This window comes from Ictidomys tridecemlineatus, chromosome 7 (genome assembly GCF_052094955.1).
Source record: "Ictidomys tridecemlineatus isolate mIctTri1 chromosome 7, mIctTri1.hap1, whole genome shotgun sequence".
Taxonomy (NCBI): Eukaryota; Metazoa; Chordata; class Mammalia; order Rodentia; family Sciuridae; genus Ictidomys; species Ictidomys tridecemlineatus.
Genome location: NC_135483.1, coordinates 107,128,680 through 107,153,068, shown reverse-complemented (window position 1 = coordinate 107,153,068; position 24,389 = coordinate 107,128,680). Strand labels below are relative to the sequence as shown.

At 38.5% G+C, this 24,389-nt stretch overlaps 1 protein-coding gene and 1 long non-coding RNA gene across 8 annotated transcripts in view; one reads left to right on the top strand and one right to left on the bottom strand.

Annotated features, from left to right (window-relative positions):
- Fam168b (family with sequence similarity 168 member B) overlaps positions 1-16,552 on the bottom strand; it is a 34,344-nt gene extending 17,792 nt beyond the window's left edge. For 2 of the 7 annotated variants that reach the window (XM_013365643.4, XM_021721678.3), the window contains exons 1-2: positions 16,346-16,552; positions 9,582-9,662 (exon numbers count right to left, since the gene is read on the bottom strand). In XM_013365643.4, coding sequence (XP_013221097.1) covers positions 9,582-9,651 — 70 coding nt within the window. In that variant the 5' untranslated portion in view covers positions 9,652-9,662; positions 16,346-16,552. The other 5 variants (XM_040294231.2, XM_005315862.5, XM_013365733.4 and 2 more) reach the window with 5 other exon arrangements.
- Positions 16,553-16,685: 133 nt separating this feature from the next.
- On the top strand, positions 16,686-17,211 carry LOC120893021 (uncharacterized). Its single transcript, XR_005737929.2, has 2 exons — positions 16,686-16,921; positions 17,082-17,211. It is a non-coding gene; the product is annotated as an uncharacterized LOC120893021 (long non-coding RNA).
- Positions 17,212-24,389: the final 7,178 nt, after the last annotated feature.

Below are 24,389 nucleotides of genomic sequence, written 5' to 3'. Positions count from 1 at the left end.
ATAAATATGAATAGCTAAATCATAATACCAAAAACCAAATATTTTAAATCCCAAGCTATAATAAGCAAATTCCAACACTTACAAAAGTTTTGGTCCTGATCCTACTCACATAATTTCTTACCAAGAGTAATTAGTGTGCTAAGGGTATATATAGTATGGTAGGTCCAGTTACCTTCATCTGTCTTCACTGCATAAAGTATGAAAGAATCATGATTCTTGGAGCTAAGAGTCTATTTTTGCTGCAACTAGTGAGCAACAAAAGGTGTTTTAAGGACATATATTCTCAGTGACTCCAAAGACATAGCCACATTATTGCATATTTTCATTTAAAAGCTATTTTGTGTTATTGTTCTTAGGCACTATTTAAAACTCCTAAATTTATTTCAGACTTTTTCATACTCTAATCCCCAACAACTTTCCCAGTTCAGGGTGGCCAGTCATAACCTCAGTCTGTCAATATCATTACATGTCAGTCTTCTTACTGAAGGGGCTCCAACTGGCCCTGCAAGCACCAGGAAGTAGAAAAAGTCCAATCAAAAACAATATGGGAGGCTGGGGTTATGGCTCAGGGGTAGAGGGCTCGCCTAGCATGTGTGAGGCACTGGGTTCCATCCTCAGCCCCACAAAAAAAAAAAAAAAAAAAAAAAAACCACAAAATAAAGGTACTGCGTCCATCTACAACTAAAAAAGAAATTCTGAAAGAGAGAGAGAGAGAGAGAGAGAGAGAGAGAGAGAGAGAGAGAAAAGAAAAGAACCATATGGGGGCTGAGGTTGTAACTCAGTGTTAAGAGTAGTTGCCTAGCATGTGTGAAGAACTGGGTTTACATCTCAGCACTGCGTATAAGTAATAAAAATAAAAGCCCATCAACAACTAAAATAATAATTAAAAAAAAAAAGAAAAGATGGGGCTAGGGATTTGGCTCAAGCAGTAGCGCACTCGCTTGGTATGTGCGGGGCGCTAGGTTCTATCCTGGACACCACATAGAAATGGAATGAAGATATTGTGTCCACCTAAAACTAAAAAATAAATATTAAAAAAAAAGAAAAGAAACTTATGGAAGCAAGCTGTTCTTTATTAAATGAGAAATCCTTAGAAGACTAAACTAATAGCCAGTAATAATTCCAAACATGAACACAAAGAAACACCAAGACATTTAGTATGAAAGTCAGAATCCTGCCCCCTATCCAGATGTCTACTAGCAGAGGAGGCCTCAGTCATCTCCCCAGCCTTTCTCAGAGCCCAGAGACCCATGAGGCCCCGATCCCCTTTTGATTGACTCCCTGGTTCATAGTGCAGGAAGATGTGACAGCCAGGGCATTAGAAATTCTTTTTCATACAAGGGGAAGAGTGCCACTGAGAAGACCCATGTTTGCTAGCCCTAACTACTACTTGTGAGAAACTGTACTTTAGTCCTCTCTTCCCTCACCTGATGAAACAAAACAACAGTTAGGTTCCTTGGCATGGGACAGTAACTTGGGAGGCTGATGTAGGAGGATCACAAGTTGCCTCAGCAACCTAGCGAAGCCCTAAGCAACTTAACAAGAACCTGTGTCAAAATAAAACATAAAAAGGGCTGGAGATATGGCTCAGTGATTAAGAGCCCTTGGGTTCAATCCCTGGTACCAAAAAAGAAAGAAAGAAAGAAATAGAACAGCAGCCTTCGAAAGAAACTGTGCTGAAGAGGCTCAGAGAAAGGTGTTTGTTTGCTAGGGCACTTAGACTGGGACATTTAGGGTGGTATCATGATCCTTTAAGGAACAAATGTAACAGTAAACAAAGTGATGAAAACCTTTAGAATGAGGTGAAAACTAGGGGCAGGAATTGGTGGTCTAAGTGAACTTCCAAAGGGTTAAGTCATTATGGATAGGTTTGGTTTTTGGTTTCTTTTAAAGCACTGGAGATAGACCCCAAGGCTCCTGCATGCTCAGCGAATGCTCTAAACTGAGCTACACCCGTAGGTCCCTCAGTAGGTTTTATCTGAAGGTTATATATAAAGTTCCTTTCTAGAATCCCTGTAGCACCCCCTCCTCAGCCGGGATGCCCTTGTTTTGCTATCCCACCTTTCCAAGCAGTCCAACAAGTTTCAATAAGAAAAGTAAGACAATGGCCCACAGGAATTCCTACAAGTGGCCAGATCTCATCTCTTACATGAATCTGGTTTTTTGTTGTTGTTGTTGTTGTTGTTTTCCTTGATCTTGAAACTGATCCTCCTCTATCTCAGTAGAAACTATTTTGGGTTTATCTCTAGATTCTCACTTTCCCACTTTCCCCCTAGTCAGAGAATAATGTGCAGTGGTAAAATGTTTTATCAACTTCACTCATTCTGGACATCAAGGGAGGATTTCACTTGAAACAGACTTCAAGTGGCCATTGTAAAAACAGCAGGGCAGAAATTTCCACCAGTATTCTGTAGACTGACCTGGAGAGGTTCCCCAGAGGCCCAAATGCAAGGAGAGCCAAGTAGGCTCTGGAGCTGCCTCAATTCACCCATAGGAGCTAACCGTATATAGCTTATATACCAGGGAGTCAGTCAGAAAAGGAAATACCACTGACCTATGCTTAGGCATGTGCAGGAATTCCCACAAAATCCAATTTTATCTCTCTCCATAAAATCCACTAGTAAATTCTCTGAGAATCATCTGTTTGGTATTTGCTTCAAGGGTCTTACTGTTATGTTTGTTTGGCCCTTCCCTTCACAACCATCTAACAATGAGTTAATGTGCTCTAAAATCAAACAGATCACAAAGCATATTTAAAATAGTTAGTGAATAACCAACAGAGGGTCATTATACAACTGGCCTCTGGTATGGAGCCTCTCACTCTCTCCATTCCATCAGCTACATCCCATCTGCTCTGCCACCATCCTGACCAGAGCTGAACATGGCTCACCTCACTATTTCTACTTCAACCGTTTTCACTTGGGCTACATATAACCCCACAGGGGTAGTCTGAAAAGACCCTACTGGCATGCTACTTTAGCTGGCTGTGGGTGTAATACCAAACTCTTTCTCTTATTCTCTCCAGAATTTTGTTGAGAAGAACTCTTTCTCTACCCTTCGGATATTTTTAGCCCTAGCAGCTTCCTAAAAATGTCCCCCAGTGGACAACAAGAAGTGTCTCCTTCAACAACTACTCTCATTCTTTTCTGGCATGCAGAGGCTTTTGGAAAGGCCAGACTCCTCACAGCAAGAGAATGAAATGATGAACTTCAACTATAGCATTTTTATGTGCTTGATCTCTTTATAGTAATACCATCAAAACGGGGAAAAAAAGACAAATTAGGAGAAAATATTTACAAATTACTTAGGTAAAGGGTTGACACACTTAACGTTTATTTCTTTTTGGGAAGTTCAGAGAATTGAATATAGTACTTCACATCCGGTAGGTACCCCTGAGCTACATCTCCAGCCCTTCTTACTTTGAGACAGGTTTTCACTAATGTTACTTGGACTGACCTCAAACTTCTAATCCTCCTGCCTCAGTCTTCCAAGTAGCTGGGATTATAAACCTATACCACCACATCTACCTATAACTTGTAAAACTAGAAGAACAAAAACCCAAGGAAAAAAAAATAGACATGGACTGTTAGAACTGCAAACTACAACTACACTGATACCATCTCACACCGGAATAGCAACCACCTGAAAATTAAACGACATTTTGTCAGCAAGGCTGTGGAAAAATGATCTTCTAGCAGAAGGATAAAATAGAAAAAGCTCGATGGAAGTGAACTTGGCATTATCTTAAAAACTGCACATGTAGGGCTGGGGATGTGGCTTAAGTGGTAGTGTGCTCGCCAGGCATGCGCGCGGCGCTGGGTTCAATCCTCAGCACCACATACAAAAATAAAGATGTTGTGTCTGCCGAAAACTAAAAAATAAATATTAAAAAAAATTCTCTCTCTTTAAAAAAAAAAAAGCTGCACATGTATATATGGGAGGCTGAAGCTAAAGGATCCTGAGTTCAACCCCAGCCTGGGCAAAACAGAAAGATGCTGTATCCAAAAATATCAAATGTAAACATATTTACTCTTTGATACACAACTCTACCTCTAACATTCACCTTGAATTTTAATTTCCACAACAAATATAAGCACAAGGTCATTTACTCTGAAGCATCATTCAAACAGCAAACAATTCAAATAACTCTAACACCCTTCAAAAGGAAACCCTACAAGAAAACCCTACAAGGGGCTGGGGTTGTGGCTCAGTGGTAGCATGTCACCTTGCACACTGAGGCACCGGGTCAGATCCTCAACAACACGAAAAAATGAAATGAAGATTGTATGTCCACCTACAATTAAAAAATAAACATTTAAAAAATAAAACAAAAAATAAATATAAAAAAAGAAAACCTCACAAAATGGAGGGTTTATTCAATAGTATTATGTTTTAAAAAAAGAAAAAAAAATCTCTGTGAAATTATATGGAAGTGATTTCTAGAATAATTTAAGTTGACAAAGCAAAGTGTGAGACACTTGCTACATCACTTTCCCAAAACTAACCTGCTGTTCCAACAGTGAAGACATACGCGGGCTGATGACCTCCAGCAGTAGCAGCCTAACACAAGCCTCCTGCAACTGCCAATCCTTGCTCCAGGAAACCCAATAGCCTGGCTGAGATTTCCTCGATTAAGCACTCCAGTCTGAGGCTCTTCCTATCCAATTCTGCTTCCTCCCCATTGATTTTCCACAAGTGTTATCCTGCCCACTCGCCCCCACCAAAATGTATCTGTTGCTAACTCCAACTCAAGAGTCCACTACTTTCTGTGCACCAAAGGAGAAATTAGAATACATGACTTGTTGGCCTGGGACACTTGTCAACTCAGCATGGGCAAGAGATCCTCATTCCCTGAGTCGATTAAGATCAATCAGTAAGTTATCTACCTGGCAAAGGAAGACCTCATCAGGACCACCCACAATTTCTAATATAACATGTGTGACAACCAAAGAAAAATCCCAGACAACCTGAGAGAAATGACTGAAAAACAAACTAACAACAGAAACAGACCCACAGCGAATCCAGAGTCTGCAGTCAGCCCAAAGATCTTTCAAATAACTGAGTAATATATTAGAGAAGATAAAAAGTCTTGATTCAATGTATGATTTTACAACAAATTTGAGCACAATCAGGATTAGTGAAATGAAAATAGAACAGTAGAAGCTATCCATATTTTAAGTTAATTGAGGTAAAAAACTGGAAAATTCAAAAAGAAAAGGGGTATATGAATGTATATGAATGTTAATGAAGTCCCAGGAAAAAGTAAGGAACAGAAAAATACTTGCACAGGTACTGCAACGGCTAGAAGAAACAAACCAAGGACCAAAAAGTTCACTAAATGCTAAGCAAGACAAAAACCAAGAAAATGATATCTAGTTACATGATGGTAAAAACAAAGATATTTTAGGGGCTAGGGCTGTAGCACATGTGAGTCACTGGGTTTGAGGAAGGAAGGAAGGAAGGAAGGAAGGGAGGGAGGGAGAGAGGGAGGAAGGAAGGAAGGAAGGAAGATTTTTTTTTTTTTAAAGATATTTTAAAAGCCATAGGGAGGGGCTGGGGTTGCAGCTCAGCGGTAGAGTACTTGCCTAGAACATGTGAGGCCCTGGGTTCGATCCTCACCACCACATAAAAATAAATAAAATAAAGGTATTGTGTCCAACTACAACTTAAAAATAAATATTAAAAAAAAAAAAACAGAGAGCGCAACGGATGGCAAGGGAGAAGCAAAAATTGATTCCCAAAGGCAATGCAAAACTGAAGACAATGGAATTACATCCTTAATGTCTGAGATTAACTGCCAACCTAAAAATCTATATTCACCATTATAAACAAAAACAAACAAAGGCTCCCCAAAAGATATCACATTAGATCCCTAGGAAAATGACTATGAACTTATTTGAAATAAGACTTAGCAAATATGACTCAGGATCTTGAAATGAGATCATCCTTGACTGCTCAGGTGAGCCCTAAATCCAATGACAAGTGACTTTAAAGAATACACACAAAAGAGAAGCAGAGGTCTTGACTATGGAAGCAGAAATGGGATTGATGTGGCCCCAGGGCTACCAGTATAGGATGACCTGCAATGCCAGAAACTAGAAAAGGCAAGGACTGTAGCCCTACCCATATTTTAATTTCAAACTTCTGTATCCAGGACTGGGAGAGAATAAAATTTCTATTTTAATCTATTAAAAGCTTGTGAGACTGGGGATATAACTCAGTTGGTAAGTGCTTGCCTGGCATGCACAAGGCCATGGGTTCAATCCCCAGCACAACAATAACAACAAAAAAAATATATATATATATATATATTATTTACAGGGCTGCGGTTGTGGCTCAGAGGTAGAGCACTCACCTACCAGGTGTGAGGCACTGGGTTCGATCCTCAGCACCACATAAAAATAAATAAATAAATAACCATATTGTGTGCACCTATAATTTAAAAAAAAAAAATTAAAGTTTGTGGATTGGGAGGGGGTGTTAAAGGGAGTTATTCAGATAAAGAACAAAGACCCAGACAGAAATGTGTCAACAAAGAAAGCAATAAACAGAACTACAAATAACTGAGTTAATAGCTGTTGACTGCACAAAATAAAAACAGTAATGTCTTAAGGCATGGCAACAATAATACAAAAGGAGAAAGAGAAGATGTTTAAAATGTTATATTATAGTAACCATTAAGAGAATAGTGAAAAAAAAACTAATAGAAGAATTAAATAAAAATGTTTGATTAATCCAAATGATGGCAAGAGAAAAATGAGCAAAGAAAACAAAATTCTGGATATAAATCAATTATATCAGTAATTATAACAAAATATAAAGCATTTCTGAGAAGAGTTTCCTATTTAAGTGTAAATAAAAATAACAGTAATAGAACCAGTCTCTCCATTTGTCAGTAAGAGTATAAAAGAACACAAAAGGGGGCTGGGACTGTGGCTCAGCAGTAGAGCGTTAGCCTAGCATGCGCAGAGCCCTGGATTCAATCCTTAGCACCACATAAAAATAAATGAATGGAATAAAGTTATTGTGTCCAACTACAACTAAAAAAATAATTTTTTTTTAAAGCACAAAAGTACTTTCCTATATTAAAATGTCTTGTCAGCTTTTGGTTGAAATTATGCTGGCCGTCACCTCCTGCAGGCACATCTTCCCATATTTTTGACTCCCCGATTTAAATGACCTAGAGTCCTGCATTGAAACCTCACTCATAAAGTTTTTTTTTTTTTAATTTATTTTTTAGTTGTAGTTGGACATAACACCTTTACTTTATCTTGTTTTTATGTGGTGCTGGGGATTGAACCCTGGGGCTCGCACGTAGCTTAGGCAAACACTCTACTGCTGAGCTACAACTCCAGCCCCTCTCATAAAGTTGTACAGAAGTAAGAGAGACATAAAAATCTCAAAACCAAGAAAATAGAAAATAAGTATAAGGAAATGAAGGCAAAAACTATGTAAAAAGATACAAAATTTTAAACGTCTTTAAAATTACAGAAATTTTCTTTTAAATGTAATTTTTAGACTCCAAAATAAAATAAAAAATGTGAGAGGGGGTAAAAAAAGCAGCTTACTCCAAAAATTCTCTTAACCAAGTGTCAGCAACAACCCACAGGGCCCACCACCCATTTTTACAGTTGTACTGGAACACACCACACGGAGTATTGCCAAAGGCTGCTTTTGTGCTACAGAGACAGAGCTGAGTAGCTATACAATTCTAAAATATTTACTACCTGGACCTTCATGTAGAGTTTACCAATCCCTGTCAATGGCCAACCAAAGAGGAAGAACAAATACACACATTTCAGCATTAATACCACTATACAGAGCTGGTGTTTATGCTTCCTGGAGCACTTCATTCTCCTCAAACTTCTTAGCCAGTCTATTCCCCCCGCCCTCCAATCCTAATACTGCTTTCTGGTTCTCACTTTAGCAGTGTTCTACAAGCAAATTAACCTAAATTTTGTCCAATTTTTTTTTTTTGCCATTTTTAAGTTCTGATTGGTTAATTTTTCTCTCCCAGCATACTGTTCCCCTCTTATGTTTTTGATTCTTTCTTTTCCATTTGTAATTATTCTAAAATTGTCGGTGTGACACAGCAAACAGTCATGACTGGTGACTTTCACCTGACAGCACCCTGTGTCTTATAATGATTTTTCATGCAAGCAGGCAGAATTTTGTCTGTGGGAAGCCCACGCAAGCTGGGTTGAGGACAAATGCCTCCACAGCACTTACGCATTCTGTCAGGGGCTCTAGGGGAAATGCAAGTTGAAGAATATTTTTTATGTTGGCTTCTAAACTTCTGGAGCCCCTAGGAAATGCACAGTAATGCAAATCAGTGTTCTAAACATCCCCGAAATGGCTACAAAATCTTAGGAAAGCCATCCCTCCTTCTCAGAGCCCATGCAGACTCAAGCTTCTGGGTGGGACCACCTCTTTCCTGGAGATCAACTCTCTAGAAATCAAACCAATTGATGAGAGCCCACTCCTACTTACTGTCTCACAAAATCTGAAGCCTATTCCCATGTGGATTGTTACAATCCACAAACAACAAATACCTCTTAGACAGACCCCTTACCTTAATGGTTAAATAAAATGGATTTCACACCACTCCCATATTTGGCCCTAGACAATCCTTTTCCCTCCTGCAAGTTCAGGTATACATTTGCAAATGTTTTATTCCATTTTCTTTTCTTTTTTGACCCTAGGGATTAAACCCAGGGGCACTAAGCCCATCTCCAGCACTATTTTTTTTAATATTTTTTTATTTGTAGTTGGACACAGTATCTTTATTTTATTTATTTTTATATAGTGCCGAGGATCAAACCCAGCACCTCACACATGGTAGGCAAGCGCTCTACCACTGAGCCACAACCTCATCCCCGCCTAGCACTTTTTAAAAATATTTTATTTAGAGACAGGGTCTTACTGAGTTGCTTGGGAATTTGCTAAATTGCTCAGACTGGCTTTGAACTCACAGTCCTCCTACCTCAGCCTCCAGAGCCACTGGGATTACAGGCATGCATCACGGTACCCAGCTCATTTTCTAAGGATTTTGTAACAAGGTTTTAGGGTTATCAACCATATTATTAAAATCCGCGAAGAAATAATAACATTGCAAATACTTATCCTTTATTCAAAGTCACCAATCAGGACAACCATTGCTGACTCGGTACTGTTCAGGCCTTAGTTAGAAGTATGTCCTCTCTGACCCAGGGATGAAACTAAAGTTCCATCAGGACAAACCCTAGATATGATATAAATAGGAAATAAAAAGCCTTTGGGGCTTTCTTACAGGGCAGAAATAAAGTGAAAGATTGCTATGAGGGCTGAGCCACAATGGGGAGGAACAAATAGGACCTGTGACTACTATTAAGCTAAGATGAGGAAGTGAGGCTTACCAGACCAACTTAGATAAACAAGATCTTGGTCCCAACTGCTGAAACTACTAAATTAAACTTTGATCAAAGCCAGTCTTGTCTCTTAATTTTTCATTTTCATTTATCTTCTTCCTTGTCCACTCTAAATATTTTCAATGCTATGGAAATATACCAAGTGATCAAAAATGAAAAATTCTACTCACTTACCTGGATAACCAATTCCTTTGGCATTTGCATAGGGAACCCCAGAAGATCCAGGGCTATAAACGGGATTCATGATTTCAAGAACTAAAAGGAAAAAAAAAAAAAAAGTGATTTAGCCAAGTGTTTTTGTTCTCAAGATTTTTTCTCCAGTATCAGTCCCCAAAAGAGCACGTACTAAGAATCTTTCTCTAGCCTATCTAATTCTCTAGCCTATCTAAAAGGTGTTTCAAGCTTCTCCCAACTAGCAGACAACACAAAATGAACGCCAAATGTTTTAATTAATGCCCAACCAGGATGTTATAAACAGTTCTTTAGTTCTTTACAACTCTCTTCAGTCCATCAGAAACTAACAGGAAAAAGTATTCTCTATATAAGAAAAAACATTCTTCATATAACCTAAATGTCCTTTTAATAAAGAACAGTTAAGATATATCCAAGCCATGAAATATGCAGGTGCTTTTAAAAAATCATTTACGGAAAATGGAGGTATACCTCAGTGTTAAGAGAGCTTGCTTGGCAAGCACTAGGCCCTGGGCTTGATCCTGGGTCCACAAAAAAGCACAAGATTGATACAATGTTAAGTGAAAAAAGTAGGGTACAATACTGAGCCCAAATTTACATCAACTTATGGTCACTGGCACCTCCAACACATGGAAATAAGTGTGGAAGAAAACATAAAAACATTAAGGTAATTATCTCTACATGAGTTGGGTTTAGTGTTCCTCCTCACTTTTCTGTATTTTTAAAAATAACTTGATTTTTTTTCCTAAAAAAAGAAAAATTAGCTTACAGCCCAGCTATTCATTAACCCACTCAATGTTCTAAAACTCACTAATCTTTTTTTTTCCTGAAAAGTTCAAACATTTAGTTATGATTCTGTTCCTTCCCTAACTAAAATAAGATTCTCAACTTAAGTATGAGCTTTCCCTAGTCCTCATCCAGTAAGTCACTCTTTTTTGGCCCCAGGGATTATGTGACTGAAAAGAGCAAGATGATCTTTAATTTACATAAAAACTGTGTGAGGAAAGAAGTATGTATGGCACTCTGAATTTTTTTGAATATTGCTGTGAATCTAAAACTGCTCTGAAAAAGTTCCCCACACTTCTTGTTTCCTTTTTTTTTTTTTTTTTTGATGTTTGTTTTTGAGATGCGGGTCTATGTTGTTCAAGCAAACTGTTGGGCTCAACTGATTCTCCTATCTCAGACTCTCAAGTAGGTGAGTCTACAGGTGAGCACCATGACTCCTGGCTAAAAGTTCTGTTTTTTAATTGGGGGCAGGGGTGGGGGCGGTAGAAAAACCCACACATTACATGTACATTAGTTTACTTTTTCAGTGTATGCCTTCTCCACATGTCCAATTAGAATACAGGCCCACAAAAGCAGAGAACATACACTTGGTGCTGTTTTCTTACAAAATAGGTTCAAATACCTACTCACTTTCTTAAAAACACACACACACACACTTTAAAACTCTAGTTTTTTAATTCCATTAAAGGCAAAACACAGGGCTAGGGATATAGCTCAGTTGGCAGAGTGCTTGCCTAGCATGCACAAGACCCTGGGTTCAATCCCCAGCACCACAAAAATAAATAAATAAATAAAAATAAAGACAAAACACAAAAATGAAGCACTTCAAATTTTCAGCTCACCTAACTCATAAGTCACAGCTAAGCAGTTCAGTATGCAGAATAAACTAGCTCACAACCTTAGCCTCTGTAACAAATTCAGTAAGAATAAATTGACAGCATCAGAGATAAGGGCATTTATCAACAGAACAATTCTTTTTTTTTTTTTAAGACTTTTAAACCAAAGCTAGATTTGCTACATCCAAAACTACAGTTAAATGATATCTTAATCAGAATGTTCTTCCCTTCCTGATGTTCATTATGGCAGCCACTTGCCTAGAGTGACTATGAACACCTGAAAAAATGTGGCTGGTGCAAGATCTCATGTTTCATCTTTATTTAACTTCAACTTAGTCACATATGTCCAGGACTACCACATTGGACAGCACAGACCTACAAAATAAAGAAAAAACAAGAAAGGAAGCAGGTAAGCAGAAGGATCAATTGTGTTTTATCCCCCAAACTGGCAATTGCCAAATCCAATTCCTCTACACTTTTAACCTACTCTTGGAGATCTACAACATAGGAATCATGAAGGTTCTCAAATACTTCATTAACTTCTCAGGTTTAACTATCATTTCTCAAGAAATAAATATTTCCCAAACTCTAGTTCTCTGCATTCTGTGCCAAAATCTAATTTTATTTTCTTAACTGAACATGAGATTAGCAAAACACTATGCAAAAGCCATGGAGAAAGGAAGAAGTCACAGTACCTCCCTTCTGAATTTACAATCTAGAAAAAGCACTGTCCAACAGAATTTTCTGCAAAGTTGGAAACTATGTCTGTGCTGTCCAAATATGGTAACTGAATTTTCAGCTTAAATAATCAGATGTAAGTTACAGCTATTATTCTGAACAGCACAGGCCTATAAGAATTAAAACAAAAATCATGAATAATTGTGATACAGGGCAGAGTATTAAGAGTCACAAGTGAATAAATTGTTCTAAGAGCTGAATGGAGAGAACAAAAATTCAATAGGGGAGGGAGGAATAATCAGGAAACATGATTCAAGAGGCAGCATTTCCAAATTTCACAACTAGCCACAGGAATGAGAAAATTCAAGACCCATATTGCAAATATTAGACTGCTGGGTATATCTGGAGCTTAGGTTACAAGTAGGAATCAGCAATAAATGACTATGGAGAAACAGGTTAGGTTACAAGCAGGTGGAGACCCTTAAATGTGGGTTGAGCAAGCAGCTATCGTATGACAGGCAATGAAGCTCATAAACAGCACAACCCATTCCCTGGGTATATACCATTCCTATGTATACAAAATAAAAACTACATTCCTAGGTATACAAAATGAAAACTATACATCAAAAACTACACAAATTATCACTGTGCTGTGATAGCCAAAAATTGCAAAAAAAAAAAAAAAAAAACTCAAATACACTGGAAACCACGAGGCTCCCCTTCCATAGCCTTACAGTCTAGACCTCTAATGATACAGTTTAACCCACGTGCCACTAAAAATTTCACAGAACCACGTCTGAATTGAGATTACATTTCCTGAAAGAATTTCTACTTCCTCAGAAGCTGATAATATATATTTTCTAAAGTTATTAAAACATTTTAATGAATTAAAAGTTACATGTAGATAAAATATTACAGGATTAATGAAAGTGTTGCAGTTTTGTAACAATTTGACAGAGGCAAAAAATAACTTATAACAGACACATCTCTCTGAACAAACACCAAAAAGCTCAAATTATTTGTTCATTCCCCCAATACTATAATCCCAAAGAACTGAGGAAATTCCTTGATCCACATGGCCTCTCTCCATCTCACAAAGTGAAGTTCTTAAGTATTTTTTGAATGTGCAAGAATAACTGAAGAATTATTCAACAGAACATATGGGATTTATCATAGTAATATTAACTTGAGTTCAGAGTTACTGAAACATAATCTGTTTACTGATTAGTAGACTTGAAACCTGAACCTAAAGATCAAACCTAACATCACCAAGAGTCAAATTACTTAACTATCTGCATCCTTACATGATGAAATATGAATTACTATGTATCATCAAAGATGTACTGCTACAGAAGTCAAATATATTTTTATGCCTCTAACTTCCAGTTCTGGGGAAAAGTCAAGGAGTTGGAGGTATGGAGGAATCAGGCAAAACCAAAAGATGGGGCATTCTGGAGGACAAATGACTCAGTTTCTTCAATAAGTCATTCATCTGAAAAAAAGGCACAGGGGTGGGGGTAGTCCTAAATTAAAATAGATTATGGGCTGGGGCTGTAGCTCAGTGGCAGAGCACTTGCCTAGCCATGTGTGAGGCACTGGGTTTGATCCTCAGCACCACATAAAAATAAAATAAAGGCATTCTGTCCATCTACAACTACAAAAAAAAAATTTTTTTAAATAAGATTAGACATAAAGGAAACAAACAGATTTTGTATGGATTCTGATTTAGAGTTTAAAAACTGTAAAAAAAAAAAAAAATTTTAAGGATATTTGGAACAAAACCCAAATTAGTATCAGATGATACGCTATGTGTAGTATATTTGAGGTTGCATGTATACATAATTTTTTAGAGATACATATTAAAGTACATAAAGACATGTCTTTAATTTAAAACACTTCAACCAAAATGGGCAAATACAGTAAAATGCTAATAATCTGTACATCAGGATGTTGCATACATGAGCATATAGTGTACTGCACTTTTTTCAGTTGCATAATGAAAAACGAAAGAAAAAAAAACCATCACCAACCTGCCTGGAATCTAAGGCCACTAGTTATCCAGAAACTACCAGTTTCCTAGTTCTGACTTGGCTTAGACCAAGGAACCCAATCGCAAGGCTGGAACCACAGGGTACCACTTCTTTAAAGTTTTCCACTTGAAATGATTCAACTGTCAGAATTACTATGGGCGGTTTGACACCTACACAAGAAAAGAAAAATCTTAGATTTGATGACAGCAAAAATTCCTCAACCTGAAAATCCCAATCAGAACAATCAGGAATCTTTAAAATTAAAAAGCCATCACTGCATCATCTCTAGTTTTAAAGTATATCATGATCTAAATAAATAAACAAAGCTCCTACACAAAATAGTAATAATAAAATTTTAGGGGCTGGGGTTGTGGCTCAGTGGTAGAGCACTTGTCTTAGCACTTGTGAAGCACTGGGTTCAATCCTCAGCACCACATAAAAATAAATTTTTTTAAAAAAAAGTTTTGTGTCCATCTACAACTAAAAATTATATTAAAATTTTTTTTAAAGCCTAATGTTTTAGATTTCCTATCAACAACCCTGATTTTATGGGGCTTAAACTCTCTTTCAGAGACTCCAATATACAACATACAATACTCTTTAATCAACACTGGAACTTCTCAGTAACACTGACATCATCCAGAAAAGTACATAATAAAAGAAAGTTCTCCACTCTCCCCAGTCTACTTTCACTACCAACATATGCAGTCTACTGGGAGAAATTCACAAATTTCTGCACAATACACTTGGACAGACTTCAGGGAAACATAGACATGAGTGAAGAATTAGTCTATTGTGCTGGTACACTGCTGTTTAAAAACTGTTCCAATTGGTGCAGGAAAAGAAACTGTCTATATAAGACAAGCTAGAAAGACAAAAATTTCCCTTTAAACCACAGAGCCTGTAAAAAATTAAAATATTTTAAATGCACTTCAGATTTTTTTCCCCAAAATTCTCATCTACTTTTACAGCATTATGCTTTTCTTAATTTCCCAGTGTTTGGAATTCAAATAATTTTCAAGTTACAATTCTGTTCAATCTTAAAATGAATATGGGTTAAAAACTAGTTTACAGTAAATCTTAACATATTAGGTTCTAATAAGAAGGTTTGGGCAGTAACAGCACATGCTGCTCCCTCCTTCCTTTGGAGTTTCAGGAACTTGCCTTAGGGCACAACCTAAATCCTTTTACTATTCTGAAAGGCAGGAGGCAGAAAAAGGACACTATCTGCTTGGACATTTTCAGTGACTGCTGCAAAGTGAACACCCAGGAGAACCTTATAAGTCAGCAGTCTCCAACTAGAAGCCCGCAGCGCCTCCCACCAGACCTAAACTTTCCTTTAGTCAAAATCACAACTAATTTTAACTTATTTGAAAGCTTGCATGCCAAGCTGAAAATACTGGTAACCTGAAAATACTGCATGAGAACGCACTCTACCAAATTCAGTGCACTTTATAAGGACCAGGAAAGGTAAAATTTTCATAATTTCCACCACAGTAGTTACCATTACAAAATGTAACCTTAGACTGCTGAAGTCTTCACTGACAAGCAAAAACAACCCACTAACTTCTTCACCTACAAAAGTTTAAATGCCTTATAATTGCCAAAGCCAAATTTAAAAACCTAAAACCTTTCATAATATTTGAGAAAGTAGTCTGAAATTATACAAGGATGACTGGAAATTTTAAGGAAAATGAACTACATAAATCTTCTTTAAAGCTTCTGTGCATGCCAAAACACTCCAAAACATGTTTATGAGTGACTTTAATTATTAAACATTAACTCATACAATCCACTGGATGCACGTTCGCACACACTACAAAGGAGAAACACCCTGTTTGTGGACACCGGAAAGGTGCACTTTGTTTTTTCAAAGTTTACCCACACTGTGCCACAAAATGTCCTTTCTGAAGAAAATCTTAAAATCTTAATTTAAATGGTGCGTTTTCAAGCAAGGGGAGGACGCTCAATTTCCACAAAGCAAATGAATCTTACTTTGTAGATAAAGTGAATAATTCGAAATGATAAAACCCAAGAATACCAAATCTGACTTACAGAAACGCCACCCCAATGTTCCCCTGTTTTCCATACTCTCTTGCTCTGGTGACTGCGACCTTTAAAAGGCCGAGAGGACATCCCTGCGCCATGAATACCCCCCTGGCTGGCCACCTGGGCCGCAGCCCCCAGCCACACAGACCGCACCTGCCCGCGCCCGGGCCCCCGCTCGGCCAGCGGACAAAGCGCAGCAGGGCCCAGTCTGGCGCCCAGCGACCCCCAGCCACCGGCCCGACCTTGGCGCCGCCCCGAGCTGGTCGCACAAAGCACTGCACTTCCGTCCGCGCCACCGCCCCGGCCCGCCCGCTGGCCGGGGCTGGGGAGGGCGTGCGTGCCGCCCCCGCCAAGCAGCCCCACTCACCGAGCCGCGCGAGGCGGCCTGGGCCTGGGTAACCAGCGCTCGCCCGCCTGGGCGGGATGGGTCGAGGGTCAAGGCGAGGGTTAGCGCCACGGAGGCCTGTTCCGATGCGGACTGAGCTGCTCGGCCCGCGTCTCCACCGCCGCTCGGGGGCCGCACTCGCGTTTGCTCTGCTCCGCCCGACCCGCCTCTCCGCAGCCCGCGCTCCACTCCGACGCTGCGCAGCACCGGAGCCACAGACCTCACTTCCGCCCGGAGCGCGCCGGACCGGGGACGCGCGTGGCGCGTGACGCGACGGCGTGCGCGCTCCTGCCTGCGTGCCCGAGACGCCCGGATGGGCTGACACGCCTGTTCGCGCGGATTCCGGAGACCCTAGCTGGCGCTGAGGGCTTCCTCTAGTAGGCGGTGGTCGAGTTGCACAGGTTAATACAGAGTAGAGAAAAGAACGTGCCGGGACATAGTTATAGTATTTAACTTCTTGTGAAGGAAGTATGCTTGGGTTCGCCTGAATGAAACAGCCCCTGCGGCGAGAGAGTGACAGTCCTGGATCACCACCTTCTTCGGCCGTCCGCTGCCCAGGTCTCCTCGCTAGCGACGCTATCCCGGCAATCCGGCTCCGCCGCGTGGGGCGGGCGACCTCCGTTTCTTCTGCTGGTGGGCCCTCCTCGTGTGGCGTGGGCCCCGTGGGTGTGGTACGCACTCTGCCAAGCACTGCTTTGAAAGCCCTGCTTCCCTTTAGGTCAGGATGAGGAATCTGCACCGAGATTGACTGACTTTAAGAACGCACCTCGGGGTGGAGCTCAGTAGTGGAGCACTTGCTTACATGCTTGAGGCCCAGCACTGCACAAATAAAGTAACAAAACACACAACTCCTAAGAGACGGACGCGTCATTCAAAACCCCCAAGCTCTGGCTTCATTGTGTTTGATCAACTGGGAAATCCTGGCTTTCATCTTCCTCAGAGTTACTTTCCCTTCTCTAACATGAATAATACCCACAAACAAGTTCCCTGCCTGAACTGAGAGCCAGTGATCAAGAGCTTACCTTGGTCACAAATATTCGGGTACTGAGTAGAGGATGGAGGGGTTAGTCCCATTGTGCCAGGCAGAGCAGAACCACCTCATGGGCCTCTACTTAGCGGAAAGAGCCCTATCAGGCTACCCAACACTTGTCCAAGCAGAGGGGAACTCTACTCTTCAGCAGCATCAGCTGCCTTTCCAACTAAAGGTTCTTCAGTTGACATTATTGAATTTCAGTGGGGATTAAAATACAGGTTGTGTCTCCCTAATCTAAACTGCTTGGGACCAGAAGTGTTTTAGGGTTTGGATATATATGTTTTTTTGGAATATTTGCATATACATAATGAGATATCTTGGGAATGGGGCCCAAATTTAAACATAAATTCATTTATCTTTTCCTTTAAGCACAAATTTCTTTGTTTCCTAAGTGCCTTATACATATTTTGTATACAATTTATAAGTAATTTTGTACTTGAAACAAAGTATTATGTTATGGAATATGCCATTTCTAGTGTCATGTTCAAAAAGTTCTGAATTTTGGATTTCAAATTTTCAAATTAGGAATGTTCAACCTGTAGTTTGATACAACTTCTAGAGTATGCAAATATTGATCATTATAAACAAAATTAAGACAATACACTTTTAAATATATCCATTGAAATATAAACAGCATGGTGATTTGATTCCCACTATTTGCCAGCTTAACAATACATGAATGAGTTCTATAACAGTACAGAATTTAATCATTGCTTTTTGTTCTTGTACTTATAATAGCCAGACACAGTATTGCATGCTTGTAATCCCAGCAACTCAGGAGGCTGAGGCAGGAGGATTCAAAGTTTAAGGCTAGCTTCAGTAATAGTGTCTCAAAATTAAAAAATACAAAAGACTTGGGATGTGGCTCAGTGGCTTAGCACCCCTGGGTTAAATCCATGGTACAAAAAATAAAATTATCATTCTTATCAATAAACTTTTTAATAATATTTATGTAAGTCCTATATGAATTTAAAAAGTGAACACAAAAGAACACTTAAATACATAGAGGAAAACATCACACATAGAGGAAAACATCACATTCTTGAGTAACTGAATATAATTGGAAAAAGATCTATGTGCAGGAAATTCATTTATGAATTGCATAAAGTACTGAAAACTTTTTAACTAGATAAGTGATTTTTTTTATACTAAGGATTGAACCCAAAGGCTATCACTAAGCTACATTCCCAACTCTTTTTTTTTTCAAATATTTATTTATTTGGTGTAAATGGACACAACACAATGCCTTTTTTTATGTGGTGCTGAGAATCGAACCCATGTCCCGCTAGTGCTAAGCGAGCGCTCTATCGCTGAGCCACAACCCTAGCCCCTTCCAACTCTTTTTTATTTTTTATTTTAAGACAAGGTTTCACTTGGTGCTTCCAATTTGGAAAGCAGTATCGAGATTCCTTGGAAAGCTGGGAATGGAACCACCATTTGACCCAGCTATTCCCCTTCTTGAACTATTCCCTAAAGACCTTAAAAGAGCGTACTATAGGGACACTGCTACAACAATGTTCATAGCAGCACAATTCACAATAGCTAGACTGTGGAACCAACCTAGATGCCCTTCAATAGATGAATGGATAAAAAAAATGTGGCATTTATACACAATGGAGTATTACTCTGCACTAAAAAATGACAAAATCATGGAATTTGCAGGGAAATGGATGGCACTAGAGCAGATTATGCTAAGTGAAGCTAGCCAATCCCTTAAAAATAAATGCCAAATGTCTTCTTTGATGTAAGGAGAGAAACTAAGAACAGAATAGAGAGGAAGAGCATGAGAAGAAGATCACCACTAATCAGGGATGAGAGGGGGGAGGGAAAGAGAGAGAGAAAGGAAATTGCATGGTAAAGGAAGGAGACCCTCATTGTTATACAAAATTACATATAGAAGGAAGTGAGGGGAAAGGGGAAAAAAAGCAAGAGAGAGAAATGAATTACAGTAGATGGGGTAGGGAGAGAAGATGGGAAGGGAGGGGAAGGGAGGGGGGAGGGGAGGGGATGGGGGATAAGTAGATAGGAAAGGCAGCAGAATACAACATACACTAGTATGGCAGTAGGTAAAAAAGTAGGTGTGTAACCGATGTGAATCTGCAATATGTACATAGGGTAAAAATGGGAGTTCATAATCCGCTTGAATCAAATGTATGAAATATGATATGTCAAGAACTTCGTAATGCTTTGAACAACTAATAATAAAAAAAAATAAGACAGGGTTTCACTAAGTTCTGAACCCTCCTGAGTCACTGGAATCATAGGTGTAGGCCACCATGCCAGATGAAATGATTCTAATGTATGAATGAGGGAAATCAACAAGAAATATAAAAGGCAAGTGTATATTCTAGGAAAACTTTGAAAATAAAGCATAACAAAGGGGCTGGAAATGTAGTTCAGTGGTAAAACATTTGCCTAGCATGTGTAAAAACACTGGGTTCAATCCCCAGCTCAAAAAAAAAAAAAGTGACAAGAACACTAGACTTACCAGCCTTAATTTATGAGACACTATATTGCTAGTGCATGTATAGTCTAACGAAATATAATAGAAAATTCTGAAATACACTGGAGTAATTTGAGGAATTTAGAGACAGTTTTGGTTTTTATTTTCCTCTTTTTTGTGTGTGTACTGGGAATTGAACCCAGGGGCACTTAACCACTGAGCCACATCCCCAATCCTTTTTTATATTTTATTGAGGGACAGGGTTTCACTGAGTTGCTTAGGGATTCAATAATTTGCTGAGACTGGCTGTGAACTTTCAGTCCTCCTGCCTCAGCCTCCTGGGCTGCTGGGATTATAGGCATGCCCCACTGTACCCAACAATTTGAGGAATTTGGTATCTGACAACATCTCCAAAGAGAGATCAGAATAAAGTAGGGAGACCAGGGGGTGAGAGGAGGGGTTGTAGGGAGCAAGTGCTGGGGATCCAAATTGTCCAAATTGTTATGCTGTATGCATGTATGAATATGCAACAACAAATACTATTATTATATACAACTAAAATGCACCAATAAAAAAATGTGTGTGTGTAGGGGGGTAGAGCATTTCAAATCACTGAGATTAAGATGGAACTATTCCATAAATGTATTGGCACTGAAATATAGCCATCTGAAAAAATATAAAATTGGGTGTATGCCTCATCCCATATACAAAGATAAACTCCAAACTAAAATGGTATAAATATATTCCATACAATCATAAAAGAACAAGAAGAGGGCCTGGGGTTGTGGCTCAGTGGTAGAACACTTGCTTTGCATGTGTGAAACACTGGGTTCAATTCTCAGCACCACATACAAATAAATGAATAAAATAAAGGTCTGTCAACTAAAATAAATATTTAAAAAGTTGTAAAAAATTGAAAAAAAAGAATAAGAAGAAAATGAGGACATTTCTTTGTATGTATTTATTTTGTAGTTGTAGATGGACAGCATGCCTTTATTTTATTTGTTTATTTTTATGTGGTGCTGAGGATCAAACCCAGTGCCTCACACATGCAAGGTAAGTGCCCTACCACTGAGCTACAGCCCCAGCCCCAGGACATTGCTTTTTAATCCTAGAGTCAAGAAGGTCTTTGTAATACTCAAAATCCAGAAGACATGACTATAAAAAAGTTTGGCTAAAAGCATGATAAGCAAACAAACAAACAAACCAGGGCTGGGGATATAGCTCAGCTGGTAGAGTGCTTGCCTTACATGCACTAGGCCCAGGGTTCAATCCCTTAGCACCTCAAAAAAAAAAAAAAATTTAAAAAAGGCATGATAAGCAAAATCAGAAGACAAATAATTAATAAGGAAGAAATAGCCTCAACACATATCATGGAGAAAGAGTTATCTCTTTAATATTCTGAGAAAGAATATTAAAGAGATAACTCTTAGCAATTAGAAATTCTAAATCTTTTTTTAATTTTTAATATTTATTTTTTAGTTCTCGGCGGACACAACATCTTTGTTTGTATGTGGTGCTGAGGATCGAACCCCGGGCCGCACATATGCCAGGCGAGCGCGCTACAGCTTGAGCCACATCCCCAGCCTAGAAATTCTAAATCTTAACAGAAAAATGAGGGGAGTTCATACAAAAGGAAATACAAATGACTCTTAATCGTAAGGAAAAAAAAAAGTTCAAGGGGCTGGGGTTGTGGGTCAGTGATAGAGCGATTGCCTAGCATATCAAACCTAGTGTTCGATACTCAGAACCACATAAAAATTAATTAATGAATTAAAGCTGACAAAAATGTTTTGAAAAAAAAAGTTCAACTTCTTCTTTTTGGTTCTGGAGATTGAACCCAGGGGTGCTTAACCACTGAGCCATATCCCCAGCTCATTCACACACACACACACATATATATATATATATATATATATATATATTTTTTTTTTTTTTTTAATTAGAGACAGGATCTTGCTGAGTTGCTAAGGCCTCACTAAGTTGCTGAGATCCTTCTTCCTCAGTCTCCCCAGCCACTGAATTACAGGTGTGTGCCATCATATGGCCTTCAACCTCTTCTGTATAAAGAAAAATGCAAGTTAAAATTTTGAAATAAAATTTCTTCACCAATGATTAGCAAGCATCCACAAAATTGACTGGGCACTCTATTGGTGCCACTACCAGGAAGGGGGCATTCTACACAAAACTTTGACCCATCAACTCCACTTCCAGGAGTTTGTCTATAGGTACTTGTAGATGTAAAAAATGGAACACTTATTCATTGAAGCATTGCTTATAGTTGCAAAATATTGGAAACAACCCCAGTGACCATCACTAGGCAAACGATTGAAAAAAATCTGTTCATCCATACAGTGAAATACTAGATAATCACAGGGGTAGGGGTGGTGGAAGGAGGAATTTTGTATATATTGAAATGAAAATATCTCCAAAGTAGGCCATTTTATAGAAAACAGCAAGAGATAGGATTCTGTTAAAGAACCTTGTATATTTTTTTTAAAAAAAGAAAAGAAAATGAAAGAATGAAAAGTTTGAAAAATGAATACAAGAAATTTGTATTAATTTGTATTTACAGACTATATAATGTTTAGTTGGGCATGGTGACACATGCTTGTAATCACAGCAGCTCAGGAAGCTGAGGCAGAAGGATCGCAAGTTTAGGGCCCACCTCATCAGTTTAATGAGGCCCTAAGCAATTTAATGAGACCCTGTCTCAAAATTAAAAAAAAAAAAAAGTGATGGAAATGTAGCTCAGTGGAAAAGCACTAGTGGTTTAAATTCCCAGTTATACACACACACACACACAAACACACACACATATGTATAGTATCATCATATATGTAATATTTACAGAAATACTTAAAATATATACATATATATTAAAAAAAACTAACTGCAATGATTACCTGTGATAAGTCTGGGACAGAGTGGTAAGACAGACCTCCTATAGGCAGCCAGAAAAAGGGTCTCAGAGAAGGAAAGGAGGAAGAGAGGATTAGGAAATCGAGCTCCTGACCCCAGATGTTCTTAGCCACAAGAACAGTTCCTTAATAGCCCTTAGACTTTTGACCAACTATAAGAGGTACTTCCTCTTATGCCAACAGACCCTCACCCCCACCCTTGTGCTGATTAAAGCTTAAAAATCACTTTTGTCCAGATTTGGTGAAGAAATCTTATATCCCACCAATCACCTACAGGGACCAATCAAGCCCATAAAATCACCCAGACAACAGGTACCAGTTGGCACCCCTCTCTTCGGATCCCCACCCTCTTTGGGAATTATACTTTCTTTCTTTCTCTAAAAAATTCTGTTACTTTGCTCTCATCCTTGTGTCTGTTGATTTCATTCTTTGAATTCTTAAGACAAAGAACCCACCCATCTATGCTCCATGGTACCCGAACAGATAGGAGACAGAGACGAGAAAGATAATTTCCACATATTTTCTTTAAATTTTCAAACCATGTAAATGTATTACCCATTATAAAATGAAATTTGATATGAATATAAATCTTTTTTTTTCCTTGCAGTACTGGGGATTGAAATCAAGGGCTTCACACATGTTAGGCAAATGCTCTACCACCCTTTTTATTTTTTTATTTTGAGACATTGTCTTGGTAAGTTGCCCAGGCTGGCATTGAACTTGTGATTCTCTTGCCTCATTCTCCCAAGTAGCTGGAATTACAGGCATGCCCTACCATACCTGGCTCATATATATTTTTAGAAAGCACAACATGGTTTAAGAACTTTCAAAAAAATATATGGTCATTTTTTATAAAAATACATCTAACCTCTTATCCTGAAAATTGCACCAAAAAGAAATGAAATAGTACATTCATGCAAAGACTTTTACAGAAATGTCCGTATCAGTTTTATTGATAATAGACTCAAATTGGAAGGCATCCATGCATCTTCATCAAAAGAACAATTAAAATGAACTCAGGGGTATGCCGGACTGTTGGTAAAAGCCTGAGGACAAATTTCCAGGAATTTTGCAAGGCAAAATGCAAGACAAATGTCAAGTGCAGCCATTATCAGAAATTTTATTATTTAAAGTTAACATTAAAAACAAAGGAAATATATATTCAAAATTCATCCCTTCCTAATTATTTTATTACCTGTACCTTAAGGCAGCCTGCATCTATTGCATCTACCTGTGAACATGCTGTATAGGTTTGTACAGCTGATCTTCTGGTCTCTCTTAGTGATACCATATTGAAAACCTGAAATTGGCCATGTAGGAATATTTATTCCCATGGAATTTATCAGAAACACTGATCAGAGCTTGATTTATTGTTTGTTGATTTTCTAGAGTCAAGATTGTGATGAGAGAATATTAGTGAAGTACATTAAACTTAGAAGTGGCTAGTGTCTATAGCCATCACATTATAAATAGTAAAAATGATTTAGGAAATATTCCTATAATATTCAAAAACTATTACCCAATTTCCAAAGAAGTCATTGATGTCCTCAACAGACAAGTGAGGTCTCAACCTAGTTATTTCTCTTTAATATTACCAGTTAACATAAAGGAAAATATCAGTCAATATTC